Source organism: Egretta garzetta, unplaced genomic scaffold, assembly GCF_000687185.1.
Source record: "Egretta garzetta isolate BGI_Z169 unplaced genomic scaffold, ASM68718v1 scaffold5, whole genome shotgun sequence".
In the NCBI taxonomy this organism is placed as follows: domain Eukaryota; kingdom Metazoa; phylum Chordata; class Aves; order Pelecaniformes; family Ardeidae; genus Egretta; species Egretta garzetta.
The window spans coordinates 5,484,442-5,499,193 of NW_009259707.1; the positions used below are offsets into that span (position 1 = coordinate 5,484,442).

The 14,752-nt window shown below is 37.3% G+C and overlaps 1 protein-coding gene across 1 annotated transcript in view; it reads left to right on the forward strand.

Moving 5' to 3' along the window:
- The window catches only part of TSGA10 (testis specific 10), a 37,740-nt gene extending 24,044 nt beyond the window's left edge, over positions 1–13,696 (forward strand). Inside the window, exons 12-18 of the mRNA XM_035894363.1 lie at positions 1,050–1,160; positions 1,719–1,904; positions 3,599–3,793; positions 6,187–6,389; positions 6,712–6,816; positions 10,602–10,736; positions 13,617–13,696. Coding sequence (XP_035750256.1) covers positions 1,050–1,160; positions 1,719–1,904; positions 3,599–3,793; positions 6,187–6,389; positions 6,712–6,816; positions 10,602–10,736; positions 13,617–13,641 — 960 coding nt within the window. The 3' untranslated portion in view covers positions 13,642–13,696. The remainder of the gene's footprint in view (positions 1–1,049; positions 1,161–1,718; positions 1,905–3,598; positions 3,794–6,186; positions 6,390–6,711; positions 6,817–10,601; positions 10,737–13,616) is intronic.
- The last annotated feature ends 1,056 nt before the right edge of the window (positions 13,697–14,752 follow it).

Below are 14,752 nucleotides of genomic sequence, written 5' to 3' on the forward strand. Positions count from 1 at the left end.
GGGAATGCCTATTCTTGGAATCCTTCTCTTAGAATCACAGTTGATACTGATGAGGTCAGCTGGTACAGAACAAAGCCTCCTGTTGCTTCTAGCTACTTTCAAAAGCTTCGCGGTTTTCTTTGCAATGCCTGGATGCTTGTAGAAGCAGTCAGAAACAAAAAGTCCTCACAGGATCAACTACTTTTTAATGGGCTTGCCTCTGTAGTATGTAATGGTTCCTCTAGGTTCTTCCATTAATTTAGGTGGTATTTAAAGTAGCACTCCCTTTTCTTCAGTTGGGCTTACTGGAAAAGTTCACAGAACCTTTCTCAGCAATTTACAGCCTTTTCACAGTAGGAACAGGAGTTACTCCATAGTCTACTTTCCTCCACCAGCCCCCACGTACCCCCACCTCCCACGTACCCCCCCCTCCCACATACCCCCACCTCCCACACACATACTGGTTCTTGCAGCTGAGAGCTCTCATAGTAATTTTGTAATGAAGGAAGGGTTTCTGAACAGGGCAGTTCAAGACAGCCTTTCTGCAGGTTGTTTTCTTCACTGTGTTCTGTTTCTCAAGCAATAGTTGTCCAAACTGTGTGCATTCTCCTAATATGTGTGGCTTTAATTCTCCTGATTAGGAGATAACCACCTAATTAGTTAATTCAATTTTTAGCTGTCTTCTGCTTTTTCAAGTGTGGGCTTTTAAGAGACTGTAACATGTAAAAAAGATGGAATGGATTCTGAGCCCTGCTCCTTTAATGGGGCAGGCTATTTTGTTATGACCACCTAGCTGCTAAATAAATTGTCTTTTTCTTAACTTCTACATTCTTTTGTTGACACTTTTCTTCTTTTTAAGAAGATTTAGCATGATTTGTAAGTCAAAGAAGGTAAATACCTTTGACATAAGCAAAATTTTATTTATAGAAATATACATGGTTTAGATTTTTATATAGCCTTAAATAACTAGTTAATAAAGCCATAGGCACTAGGTACACATGAATTCTATTTTTTTTTGTAAAAGTACTAACAGTATACTTTAACCTTATGAAACAAATCTTTCTTCATAGGTACTATGTAAAAAACGAGCAAAGTACCAGAATGAGCTTGATGATATGAAGTTGAAAGTCGAGGATTCAAACACAGATATCGTCAGGCTGAAGGGTGTACTGAAGTCTAAAGTGAGTATATGGATTAAACCTGTTAATAAAAGCTGTTTTTTTTAACTAAAAATTGAATTTTAGGCATATTTCTATGAAAGAATTTTCTTCCTCGCTGAAACTTACTTGCGTTCTACTAACATTGTTTGAACACCTTTTCTTAGCTGTTTTTGCAGTACACAAGTAAGGAAGTATATTTCAGTGTGTTTTTTTATATATATATATGTGTGTGTTTATTAAACTTAAGAATTCAGACTATGACTAATACAGAGACTTGCGACTCTTGTCTTTATTACCATATGGCATTAATAGTTAAAAAATATTTCTGCAATATATTGTTATACCTCATATTTGTAATGTTAATTTAGCCATTTTTAACAGATGTATTTTGAGCCATTAAAATGCAGCTATCTTGAACAAAACACTGATTCCTGAGAAGTCTCTCAATGTTTTGGCTAAATGGCAAAGTTTTCAATGGAAAGAGAACATCCAATACCATGTCATATCTGTAGATGTGTACATATCCCTGTTTTATGAAGCTTACTGTAAATTATTAAACAGACAAGCTTTATGTGTTAGGAGAGAGAGAACTGCGAGCTTTTGGAGAATTACCGCAAAGCCCGTGAACAAGGAGAAAGTTGGGAAGCAAAATACCATCAAGCAGAAGCAGATTGTAGCTCTGTTAGACGGGCACTGATTAGTGTGGAGTCTGAGAACTGCAGGTTGAAAGAGAAAATGGAGTCCCTTGAAATGGAGATAGAGCAAGTAAGTCAAAATTGTTCTTCCCATAGATCACCCTTGAAATGGTCTGGTAGTATTTTAAGCCTGCAGCTGTTTAAAGTTACACTTAATGCCACTTCTCATATTTTAGAGATACTTGCTACAATGAACTGTATAGAGTTTGAGTTTATTTAATGACATGACTAGAATTCCACTAGGCACACTTGGAAAAAAATCTTAATACAGAATAGCATATTTCAAGGAAAAAAAGTTATAAAATGTTCTCGTGTTTGGAATGACTGAAAGCATAATGTCACACACAACTCCACAGTATACCTGAAACTTACCTAGGGCTTTGTCACCCGTTATGTTCCTGTCCCTGCTTTTCTTGCTTCCAGCTTTTCAACCTTCTTTCCGCTGCTTTAGGTGTCCCAAAGATTCTCTTTCCACTTGAAAATCTGAAGAACTTAAAGGTACATGCACAGCATGGCTTTGAAATATGTTCTGAACATATAAACTTTCTTCTGGTTTTGGGTTGTTAACTGTTTTTGTTGCAGATCATTTCTGCTTCCTGACTACCACGTAGGCTACTGAGGACTACCTGTGCACATTAGATACTCAGGAAGAACTGAGCTGCTGCTGTTCAGGAAATGGATGAGAACGTAACAGTAGCAAAACATCACAGGAAGATTGTGTGGCAGATTTTGACATTTTTTGAATATGATAAAACTGGTATGTGGTCCTAGTTTGTCCAGCCAGCCTCAAACGGGTAGAGATTTCATTCTTCTAATTCCTTCCCACACACCTGCTATTAGGTGTCGCAATGAACAGGCTCTTCATGAAACCTGTGTCAACAAACCGAGTCAGAATTCCAGATGGATATCATGTTCAGGTTCATAGCAGTTATGTGTAAGGCAAAAATCTAAACCAGTTGTTTTTATTTAAAAATCTTAACGTGCTAAGCAGTGGTCTGTGTTCCTCGTGCTTTTTTTAGGCAAAACAGAGCTAGAATTAATGTGACGTGCCTCCCCTACAATCATCTCTTTTGATCTCATTCCTAAGAAATCCTTCAAGGAAGCCACAGTGCTTTATTTCTCCTTTTGCTTTTGTCAGCAACCTCCCAGGCTCATTCTGCCACCTACTGAAGATTAAGGAGTTAAAAGTGACCAGAAATACAAGTCAAGTGTCACAGGCATTTTTCAAAAAGGAAAAACCTAGGCTATGTTAATTTAAAATATACAAAATTCTGAGTGCCTTTAGTCAGAACTGCTGCTGCTGGCTTGTGGACTTCCCTTTAGAGTGACTTCTGTCATCTCTTAGTCATGCCTAAGTTTATGGGTGAGAGCAGTATAAATATGGCTGACAGTATCTCAGCATTCACTGATCATCTACATGCAAGAATACATTTTATTGCTAAAATAAGAGGGTCTAATCTGAAAATTTGATGGGGCCCATAGCAGAATTTTGAACTTTATTAGCTCTGCAAAAGGAGTAGAATTCTAGAATTAGAGTTTAAAATGTCAGTAGCTGATTTTGCTGTCAGAAGCAAGAACTCTTCTCTTCTAGTTTTTATATATGGGAGTTATTTAAAGAAATAACTTTAAAGTTTATTCCAGAATAAATGGCTGCTGCCTCTTAAAATTCACCACAATTACGTAGAGAGATTTTTGTAGGATTTTGGAAGCAGTTTTAAATTTTCTTTGCAGTAGTTTTGATCATCTGATACTGCTTTACTGTAGCATTTAACAACAGCATACAAGTCTCAGATTTCTGCCTTAAGCAAATCTCTTGTGAAAATGGAAGGAGAGCTTCAAAACATACATGAGGAGAGAGTCTATGCTTGCAAATCTCACATCTACACAAGCATTAAACTAGATGCTGTCAAAGAGCAATTAAATCAGCAGGTAACTTACACAGCAGAGAAAGTAGAAAGGGTATGTGAACTATATTAGAAAAATAAGTTGATGTTAATGTTATACTTAAGGGATCTGAATCTACTTTGGGATCTAGAATGACCAAAGAAATCCCTACTGATGATTAGTGTTTAAATTTCTTGAATGTTTAATTTGGCATTTCTCGGGGGCTTACTCCTCAGAGGGTGGATGCTGTATGCTATTTGAAGAGCTCACTGCTTTGCAGGGTTTTACTATGAATACTCAGAAGTCGGGACTTAAAATTGCTAGTTGTTTTCTTGAAAGATATCTTGGATTTTTACATCTGGTCACTAAGTAAGCAGAATAGCTGGAGTACTTTATTAGCAAAGAAACTTGACATGGACTTTAAAATATTTGACTGTTTTAGGAAGCATCAATATCTCTTTAATAATCTCTCCTTAATTTCCCTTGAAAATTATTTCTGTTGACCTTGATTTTTACAAAAACTACAAAATTAATGTTTGATAGTCAAATTTTTAAATACTCAGCTTAGATAAACTCTGAAAAAAGTCTTCATACATACTCACATTATTCAGGTATTTTCAGTATGATTCTATCACTGTTTTGTCTGTTGTCTGCTCCAGCTGAGATAATTTCTTGTTCTTTACAGGCTTCCAGCATTCTCTTTTGACCTTTATGCCTTTTTCCTACACCATGAGTAGAGCTGCTGTTTGACAGGTGGTTATTTGTTCCAGCCAAATGAGTGTGATGTCTTTTGTGTGCTTGTGGAATCCTCTGCAATGCTTTTGATAGGGAAGATTTCAAGCATATGATGTTTGTCTGAAGCTTTTGTGAGATCTCATGACCAAGCCTTCCTGGATCCTTCTGTGAGATTGTCAGTGAAGGGGCTTGCTGGGACTGTGGAGAGCATCGATGGTTTCGGGAGAGAAAAATGCATAAATGCAGTTGGAGAGTTGGAGAAAAGTCGGGAAAAAAAAAGTTGGGGAAAAAAAAAAGTTGGGAAATATTCACTAATTTTAATACCTTTTAACGAGTAGTCTTTCATCAGCCATGTATAATCTTCAGATAGGGCTCTTATTTTAGCTGCATATCTTATTATATGCATTACTGGATTGCAGCATATGTATATTCAGAAGTGGAAATTAAACCTGGCGCTGAATAATATTGTTCTTTCTGTGTTTATTTTCCTATAACTTATGCTGTCTACAGTTTTCAGTATTCTTTTGTCCTGAAACACAAAAGTAGAATATCAAAACTGCTTCTAGGCAAAGGAACTAGATTTTTGATTCGCCGTAGAAAATTGGATCTTTCAGACTGAAGACACCTTTTAGTTTAGTTTGGTAAAACCAAATTATTTGAGTTTTGCTTTGGAAAGTGAAAACCACTTTTTTTCTTTTTGGTTTTTTTTTTTTTAAATTTTTTACTTTTTTTTTTTTTTTTTTTTTTTCTTCTCTCCCCCCGCCCCCAACCCCGTTGGCCTATGACCTGAGTTCTCTCAGTATCTTCCTGGTTCAAACACACAAATGGTTATACTGTGAAAATTCTAAAGAATGTGCTGGAGAGGTGGGGTGTTTGTTAAGATGTCTCAATTCATAGATTTACTATGACTTTAGAGCTAGCATTATTGTGCTTAGTGTAAACTAGGTTTGAGTAAAATACAGGTAAAAGTGTTTGCAGTACCCCAGATGGACTCCATTAGATGTACTAAAATGCATACATGAAAAGATGAAGGAAAAATAGCATCTAGTTTACTTATGCTAAGATTAAAACAGGCAGTTTTCTGTGTCTCTGTAGCTGACTCAATACAGATTTTCCAGACTCCCTGTCTCTGGGTTTTGTTTTTGGGTTTTTTCTGTGTGTGTAGTTATGTCTCAGGTATGTCCGTTGTTCCCTTTTCAGTGGAACATACTAGGTTTTATGGGTATTCTTCTTTTTTAGGTTCCCCCAAGATATATAGATGCTTAATCTCATTTTGGATTTTATTCCTTTTCCCTTTCCCCCTGCTTACTATTTATTCTTGATGCTCCTTTAAGTATAATAAGTGTAATCTCACTCTGATGGAGATGCAGATACTGATTTGATATACCAGGTGTAATTTCCTGCATGCAAATGGTTAATCAACAAAATGTAGAACTTCCCTCTTTTTTAATGATTCTGTCTACAGTCCGTATCCATTGATCCATATATTTAATATCATTTTGTCATTTCTATCAAGTATATTTAAATTGTGATATATACATTGGGTGAATTTATAAATCTGACACTGGATTTTGACGGAGGGCAAATATAACACTAATCATCCATTTTGGAGTGAGAGCAAATTTTGGTCATTGATCCCAAACTTCCTTTTTTCTTTTTCTCCCTTTTTTTTAAAAAAAAAAAAAAAAAAGTTTACCATAATAGACAGATAAAACTTTAAATTGTGTGTTTAGCTGCAGAGCAAGTGTGAGTCATCCCACTCTGAAACAGAGCTGCTGAGAAAACAACTGGGAAATGAAAGAGCATCTGTGAAAAACCTGGCATCTTTGCTTGTGTCCAATCGTGAGAGAGAATTTCAGTCACAGATAGCAAAGCAAGAAAAAGACTCTGAAATTCAGCTTCTCAAGGAACAGCTTTCTTTAGCAGAAAATAAACTGTAAGTAAATGACCAGGAGAATATCACAGGTTTTTTCATTCTTCCCAAGTGTATATAAACACAGATGGTTTTATATCTAGCTGCATTTTCAAATGGCCAATGTACCTTGGTTATTTTAGCAGCAGAAGATACCAAAAACCTGCTTCTGATTCCTCAGCTATACCCTAATAGACTTTTCTGTGTAGTGTTATATTTTACTCCAAAAAATGTTCTTAATCTCAATTGCATGGTATAGCTGCCCTTTTAATTTTGGATAATTGCACTTGGTAACATACTTGGAGGATTATAGTTGCTGTCTAACTAAAGTGTATGGGCTTTACAGTGCTGTGCAGAGTCAAGATTTTACTCAGCTCAGAAACAGAGCAGCTCAGCTAGAGTCGGAACTGGATATCACCAAAAGACAGCTGGGGACTGAACGCTTTGAGAGGCAAGTATATGTTTTTGTATTGCACTTCCTGCATCTTATTGGGGTGAAATGTAATATAGTAGTAAGATCAATCAGTAGGATAAACAGCAAAGTTTGGTTTTGCTCTGCTGTACTTCTCCTGTGTGTTTGGAAGCTATTCAGGTCACTGAATTTAGTCTGTGTAGCTGTTATACATGCTGGCTAAATTAGTTGTATAGGTTCCCTTTACAGCCAATGGAATGAGGCAGTGAGATAAATTGTCTTCTGGAATTGCCTGTTTTAGGATGGGATGGATCACCTTCCTGAAGACGCTCTTATGTCTTCAATTGTTTACAATGATGCTTGTCTTGATCTATAGTGAGAGTCTAGGTGACTAGCTGGCTAGACAAGTGATTTACAGACTACTAGTTCTGCGATATGAATGGCCACCTTTTGGCTACACCTGCACTAGTGAACTAAACCAGGTCAGAGCATTGACTTCAGAGGTCCATACAGTTAGTACATGCTCCGGAATGATTTTAGCCCATACCAACCCACTTTCTCCCAGATACTGCTTGGGGCACAGAAGGTGCTAGGGATGGTTCCCAAATAGCAGTATGGCCAAAGTAATTTTTTTGGGGGGTAAGGGGGGGAGAGTTTAACAATATGTAAAAGCTGGCCACAGTACCAGAGAGCGGTCCCTGGCCTGCTTCATGAGTTAGCTTATCTATGTAGTTTCAGTGTCTTAAATAGTTTTCTTACCTGTGAAACAACAGTACTTCTCTACTTCGTGGATGTATTGAGGCTAAAGTATTACAGAGTCAGGCATTATTTTGGGTATGTAAAAGAGAAGGCTAAAAGAAGCAGAGTGATGTGATTATAGCACAGATTTGAGAATCAAGTGTCTTGTTTAATTGTAGTAAATTACTTTGTTGATACTCTGTTCTCTCATAAGTAAGGATGAGGGTTTTGGAGGGGGCACCTCTATATCTGAGATTAGGTCTTTTAAGGATGAATTTCTTAAATAACTCAGTGTATGTTTCAATTTCAAATTGGATTCTCCTTTACCCTGAAGTCATGGTAACAACTGCAAAACTTTTGGGTTAGATGTGCAAGTCAGTTTAAAAGGCAGCATCATTTGTGCTTCTTCAGCTGCACAGAATGAGCCAGACTATGTGCTAATACAGGAGTACATTTGTTTTAAAAGAAACTCTTATCTTCTTCAGACTGTTGTTCTTCTACTCCCCCTGTGTGAGTGTATCCATCTCATGGGGTATGGGTGCTCCCTGGTAGGGACTGCAAGTGTTTCTTTTTGAAGTGTTCATTGGCAGAAAGTTGAATCAGCCTCCATACTTAATCTCTTTTCCTAGTTAAGGATAATTCACTACTCATGTGGTTGCTTATAGTTGCAATAATATCAACACTTATTTTACAATTGGTTATCAAAACAAATATTAGAGTGAGCCTATGCTGAGGTAAAGATCACCAGTTTTCATTCTTGAAGAGAATTTCTCTTCTGCTTCAAGAGAATGACAACATAATTACCTGATTTGTTTTGGAAAGAACAAAACTAGGTTCCATTATGCAGTCTAAGTCAGTTGCAAAAACAGTATGCAGAAATCTTATGTAGCAAAGACTGAAACATTCTCATATAAAAATCCGAGACTGACATTAGATTTAGCTGTCTTTGAAAGGCTAGAGCTCTTTTCTTTTTTTTTTTGATTTTTCATAAAATGAAAACAGTGTCCCTTCAATGTCCCATAAAGGTTACAAGAATTCTGATTCTTTTCTGTTTTTCCTTAGAAAGTCATGCCTTACAAGAGCAGCTATCCATCTTGTTTGCTTGCAGAGAAAGGGATTAAAACTCCAAGGTGGCTTATTACAGCCAATCTTTTTCTGGTACTGGCAAGTGAAAACCAGAAAATTAGCAAGAGAGGAAAAATACTATCATTAAAGTCAGTATCGTGATAGTGTATAATGGAAGCAGCAGATGTGAGTACTGACTGGAGTTTTTTTGTTGTTAGTTTAAAGAAGTGAGTAGATTATATCCTTGTTCTAACACTGACTTAGCTAGTTGTATTGATTTACTGCCTTGGTGCAGAATGAAATAATGCCTGAAATTAGGAGGTGGAAGTGCCGGTGCTGTCAGGCCTTGAAGAACACCAACATCGTGACACTAGGAGGCTTAATCCATCTGTCTGGGTTTTTCTTTACCAGTCAGGAGAAGCACCGCCCTATCCCTCCCATCCTTCTCACTGCAGAAGCAGTTTGGACTCATGTGGAAACAACAGGTTTAATTTATTGTTCTGTTTTGGCTGTGGTGAGCAAGCACAGGGACTGACTGTCAGATAGATACCCCTGGATAGCCCCATTCACACGACTTGCATATCTTTTTAACCCTTTCTGTTTCCTGACCCTCCTTTTTGCTGCCCTTGTGGCTTCCGCTGCCCCAGTCTCCTCCCAAATAAAAAACTTGCTCATAATTCCTTGTCTCATTAGTCACAGTTTTGCTACATTCATACACAAACTTGGTGTTTTACAGGGCAATGTTACCTGTGAGAGGTGCAAGCAGCTACACTCTGACTTCCCACCATTGCCAGCACCATCTTGACCATTAAAGACAGTACAGCATGTGCATAGTAAAGCCCTTAAAAGCAATAATGCTAGGAGAACTAGCAGTCAGTGTAGATAAGTCTGGTTCCATAGCCTTTACAGGGCATGTGACACCTCCCCAGGCACAAGGTCATGGGATATTGGTAGCTAGGTGGAAGACGTGTTACTGTCTCACTGGGCTCCTGCTGCTAGAGAGAGCCCTTTTCTTGTCTGTAGATTCAGATCCATGAGCTGGTGCTGGATCTGATCCCTCTCCTGAAGGTTTTGGTGATCTGCTTCAGTGGTCTGCTCCATAGGTGGGTCTGTGGTAATGGCCAAGTCACACTGGAGTCAGTTTCAGTTCAATACCATATGAGCAGTCCTAGTTATACCTTAATTTGCAAGGTTTGGAGCAACTTGGAGTCCTTTTTTCCAGCCTGGATCAGTGCTATCCTCCCAGTGCACCCATTCATTTATAATGAACCATTGTCCAGGTTTTACGGGGGTTATAGACTGAAACTCAGGGGTTGTTGTAGCCACCCTTCCTAGTAGTTTCCCAATCCAACCCAGACTAAATTCTCTTTATGTAAACTGTTGGCAGCCTGAGACCAGGATCCCAGATGAGTATGTACCTCCAAAATTTTCCAATGGATTATCCAGTCCCAGGTACTTCCTCCCTCTACACCCAAATGCAGGAGGTAGGGATTGATCCAGTATCCAGACCCCACCTCTTGCAGTCAAAATGACTAGCCCACCATTTTACAGCCTTCCCACTGGGGAGTCCAGCGTCTCTCAAATATCCACCAGCTCCAGGGTGCTTTAGGTAGACTCTAGTCCACTGGCCTAGAATACCGCAAGCAACACTGTTCTTACATTAATGTCATTGCCGATTTTAGTGATTGTCCTTGTGTTGCAGACTTGTGAATAACCTTAAAATCAGGTTCGTACTCCCTGGAGATTTTTACAATTTTTAGAGTTTAACCTGAAGCAACCTGAAGCTAGCTAGGGAAAACAAAGGCAGTGGATATGTAGAACTAAATCTGAGTAAGGGAGTAATACAGAGAGAGTAACTGATCTGTCTTTCAGAGAAGTGTATGAAGAACACCACACTTCCTTTTAAAATAAAATAAAATTTAAAAGCTGACAATCTTCAATAGAAGAAAAAAAAGACTATGAGATCATTTTGATGATTGTTGAAAAGTGCTTAGTCTCACTATAAAATAATGTTTATCTAGGGAATGTGCTGTACAGGAGCTTCGACGCCAGAATCGTACAATCTCGTATCCATTAAGCTCTACATTAAGAACATCATCGCCTGAACATTCCCATCATCAGTCTCCTGATTTGTCTCTGGACTGGTCCCTGGAAGGGTAAATGGTTCAACAACATTTAAGTTCCAAACACCAAGGGGAAAAAAAAAAAAGGATAGACTCTGGTATTTCTTGTTGAAACATTGGCTGAATTCCATGGAATTACATTGCTCCAAGAAAAGTTACAAGAAGATTCAGGACCACAATGTTTTGGTGATACTCTTTTTATTTTGTTTTACTGAGCTGTATCAAAACTATATAGTTAATAGCAACTACTTGCACCAGGATGCTACAGTAATAAATTCTTAAAACAGTAACAGAAATTATGCTACAAAAAATCTCTATTTGAATTGCCACCATTTTGTGCAGGTGTAGACATAAATATTTTCATCTTTCCTACACAAAAGCTCACAACTATACAGCCTTTCTTCTTCTAGTAGTTTTCAGAATAGTTTTTACTCTACATATGTGCATTTTTTACAAGAAACATAAATGCATTCTAAAAGTCTTCAAATACTTGTAACCCTGAGAAGGAGCAACCCCAGCTTTCCTTTCAACAAAGTGTGAAATGGAGCCTCCACAAAATGCAGCTACTCCCCTATCAGTTTCAGACTCAGCTTAGTTTCATATTTGGTAGCTGCATGCTTGTTGCACCATACTTTTTTTGGTAGATTGATGGCAGCATGTATTAAAACAATTCCCAGTTGAGGGGGAAAAATTCTCCATTTGTGATTTGTAGAAAATAATTTTTGCTTCTGAGATGGTTATATACTTCCAAGATGAATTTTGTTAATACTTTGGTAACTGAGATTATTACCTTTGGCACTTGATTAATCTTTGTTACCAAAGGCTCCTCTAAGTATATAGGTCCTAAGAATACAAGACAAGTTTCCTCAGGTCAGTGAGCTGGTTCTGGTGCCCTTAGTAGGAAAACGCAGCTGTGCAAGACAGTGATTTTGTAGCTATTGCCAGTCCTTGATAGTAAGTACAGGGAGTCTTCTTTCCTCTGATGGAACCACGTCTCCTCCTCCTTAGTCTGAGTACAGCATAGCTCTTAAATTTGTTGAAATAAGCATTGTATCTTTTGGAATGGTTTAATTTACTTTTAATTACCGTAACACTTTCTTCTGTTTCTGATACTGTATAAAGAAAAGAGAGATCAGTCCATGTAGTCACCACACTGATACTAACAATTATGGTGCTTTTTCTGTTTGTATCACCCCCTTTTCAGGGTGATAGCATTCCTTTCTAGTTAGTAATCTTCTAGCTTAATACCAAATCAAGACTAATCTTCTACAAACTAGATTATGAATTCAACTTCTTCCATGTTTGCTTTTTGGGTTTTCTAGGTTTTTTTTGTGTTTTGTTTTGTTGTTTTTTTTTTCCCTAGCTGGCCTGATGTGGCATGATCTGCTTTTGCACATTCCTGGGGATCAATGAGTTTAAGTAAGGACTAAAAATGAAACATGTGAGTCAGGTATAAATACCTTGTTTGCTTAAAATCTTCAGCTGGATTAAGCTAAATCTTTCTCAATTAAACCAATGGGGCTTTTGAGTGCAAACAAACTCAATTTTTTTTTCTGCTTAATTATTTTCCATTTTTGAGTGCCCAATACATAAAGTTTTTCCTCATCCAGCTTTGTTACACTTTCTTGGCTAAGTGGGAAGAACTAGGTTACTGCAGACTTACTTATTTATACTAAATGGCTTGGGATTTTTTTCATTAAAAAACCCCTGTGCAATAAAAACTGAAACTTTGGCAGTCTGTGCTGTGTTTTAAAAGCTTAACTGGAAAGAATTTATCAGGTTTGTGTAGTGTGGTAATAACAGTGATGAATAAAATAGCCTGTTTGATAAGGTTATCCTGAGATAGAGCAAGGATCTGAATCTGGATCTGTCTGATTTACATTTGATTTACCTATGTATGGATGAGTGCTCTAATTTCCAGAATACTAAGGTTCTTGATAAATTTTGTGTCAAGAACTTGAAGTCCAGATCAAGAAAAAGACTGAATAGTAGATATGTCTGAAATATTTATGGATAATAAAATCACTTCCCCCCAAGCTAACTCTAGAAAGATTCAGAAAAATTCATTGAGATCACAATGAAAGAAAAAACAGTGTGAAGTATGGCCTGACAGAGAGTAAAAGCAAAAATATCAATGCAAATACTTGGGTGTAATCATCAGCAGAATCACAAAACTAAGACTTTTAAAATAGATACTTGGGGAATTGATGAAACAGTCTCGGTGTAAATTCTTGTTGGATTTAAGGCAGAAGAATACTAGAAATAATCCTCCAGGAGGTGAAATCTCATTTTTCAATTGCTTAAAGTTAATTTACCAGGGATTGAAAAAGATGCTGTACAAACAACTTTTCATTGATAGAGAAGCTAATGTCTGACTCTGCAGTACATCAAGTATAATGAGATAGTGGTGCTGGAGTCACCATTAATACCCTTCCTCCTCTACAGTGTTTTGGTGCTATTTTAGCAGACAGACTGTGGTGGGGGATGAGGCAGACAGTCACCTTCTCGTTTTGTTGAGAATGTGACATCAGAAGCAAATTGGACAGTAGCTTTTACTTACTCTTCCGTCTTTCTCTCTGTCTTTACTGCACCAGACTCCTTGTTTCAGTAAAGTGGAAAGGATGTGCCTTGTATTTTGTCTTGCAGACCTAGTGGGAAAGACATTTTCTGTCTGATTTTCTTAAGTGATAGCAGTCCAAAGCTTGCCTTTCACTTCAAAGACCATTATAGCACTTTTGTACAATAAAATCTTATCTTTCACATGATCTGGATTGACTGTTGAAGAGACTGGGAAGCCTGCTCAAAGTGCTTTCAGCATTAAAACCTTAACATTTTGCACATGGAAACATCAGAATGTATTGCTGCATTCACTGAAGATGTAACTTAGATTTCTTTTTTTTTTTTTCTTTCTAGGAATTCTTGTTTCAAGGACTTATGATGTTATATTCACAATGGCTTGTGAAGACTCTGCACGCCATCTGGAGAGTTAGAGTTCAAATGTAATGATAATTTAATGATCATTCTTTCCCTGCTTAATGCTAAATTTTATTAAATCTATTTCACAAACACTTGCACAGGTTTTTTGGTCACTCTTAATGTTGTTCAGTGAGAAGAAATCAGTCTAGACAGCTTCCTCTCCCACCCCTCTCCCAGCTCTTGCATTATTGTGTGACATGGCCCATCAGTAAACAGACACACCCCCCCGCCAAGTTCCATTGGCTGTACTGACGGTGTGCTTTTATTTTAAAAGTATGCATAATTTAAAAAGGTCATATCAATACCTGAAAAAGGTAAAGAAAATAACAATATGAAACTTTACTGGGGAAAAAAATGTCTATATTCAGGTGCTACGATGTGGATGTACGTTTGCTGAACTATGTGAGTATTATGCTTGAGAGAATGCTGCACCATCTCAAGATAGGAAGAGTTTGGGGGTTTTTCCCCCCACCTTCAAACCTGACTGACTTACTAATTTGGACAAACAAGATAGTCATGCGGGCAGATATCAGTGTTTTGATATCCATCTATGAAGGTACGTATTTTTTTGTATGTTTCCATACAGACTGGAGATGTATTCAACTTAAAGAATCTTATTAAAGCTGCACAAAGTTTCTATTTAGAGTTCTTTAGTGTGAGCGAGTATTGTTCAGTGATAGTTATGGGCACTTAAACTTGCTCAGAATTTCTGCACTTTATGTCATAACATTTGCCTGTTCTATATTCTCACGCTTTTAAATGCAAGAGAAAATGTAAAATTCTCTCCTATAAATCATTTGGGCAATCTATACTTCTGTATTTGGAAATAGAGAAGTAAATCCTGTTTAATTCATTTAAATTATCCACTTTTAATAGATTCATCCTTCTTGCTATCTTCATAAAAGAATTTTAAAAAATGTCTCCAGTTTATTTTGGAAAGTGAAGGCACGTTGGTCACGGTAATGGTTTAAACTTTTATGGTTTAAATGTACGTCTTGCACGTATGTTCCTTCATATGAATTTGGTTTGTGATAACCTGACTACTAAACATTAACACTAATATTTTGAGTAAT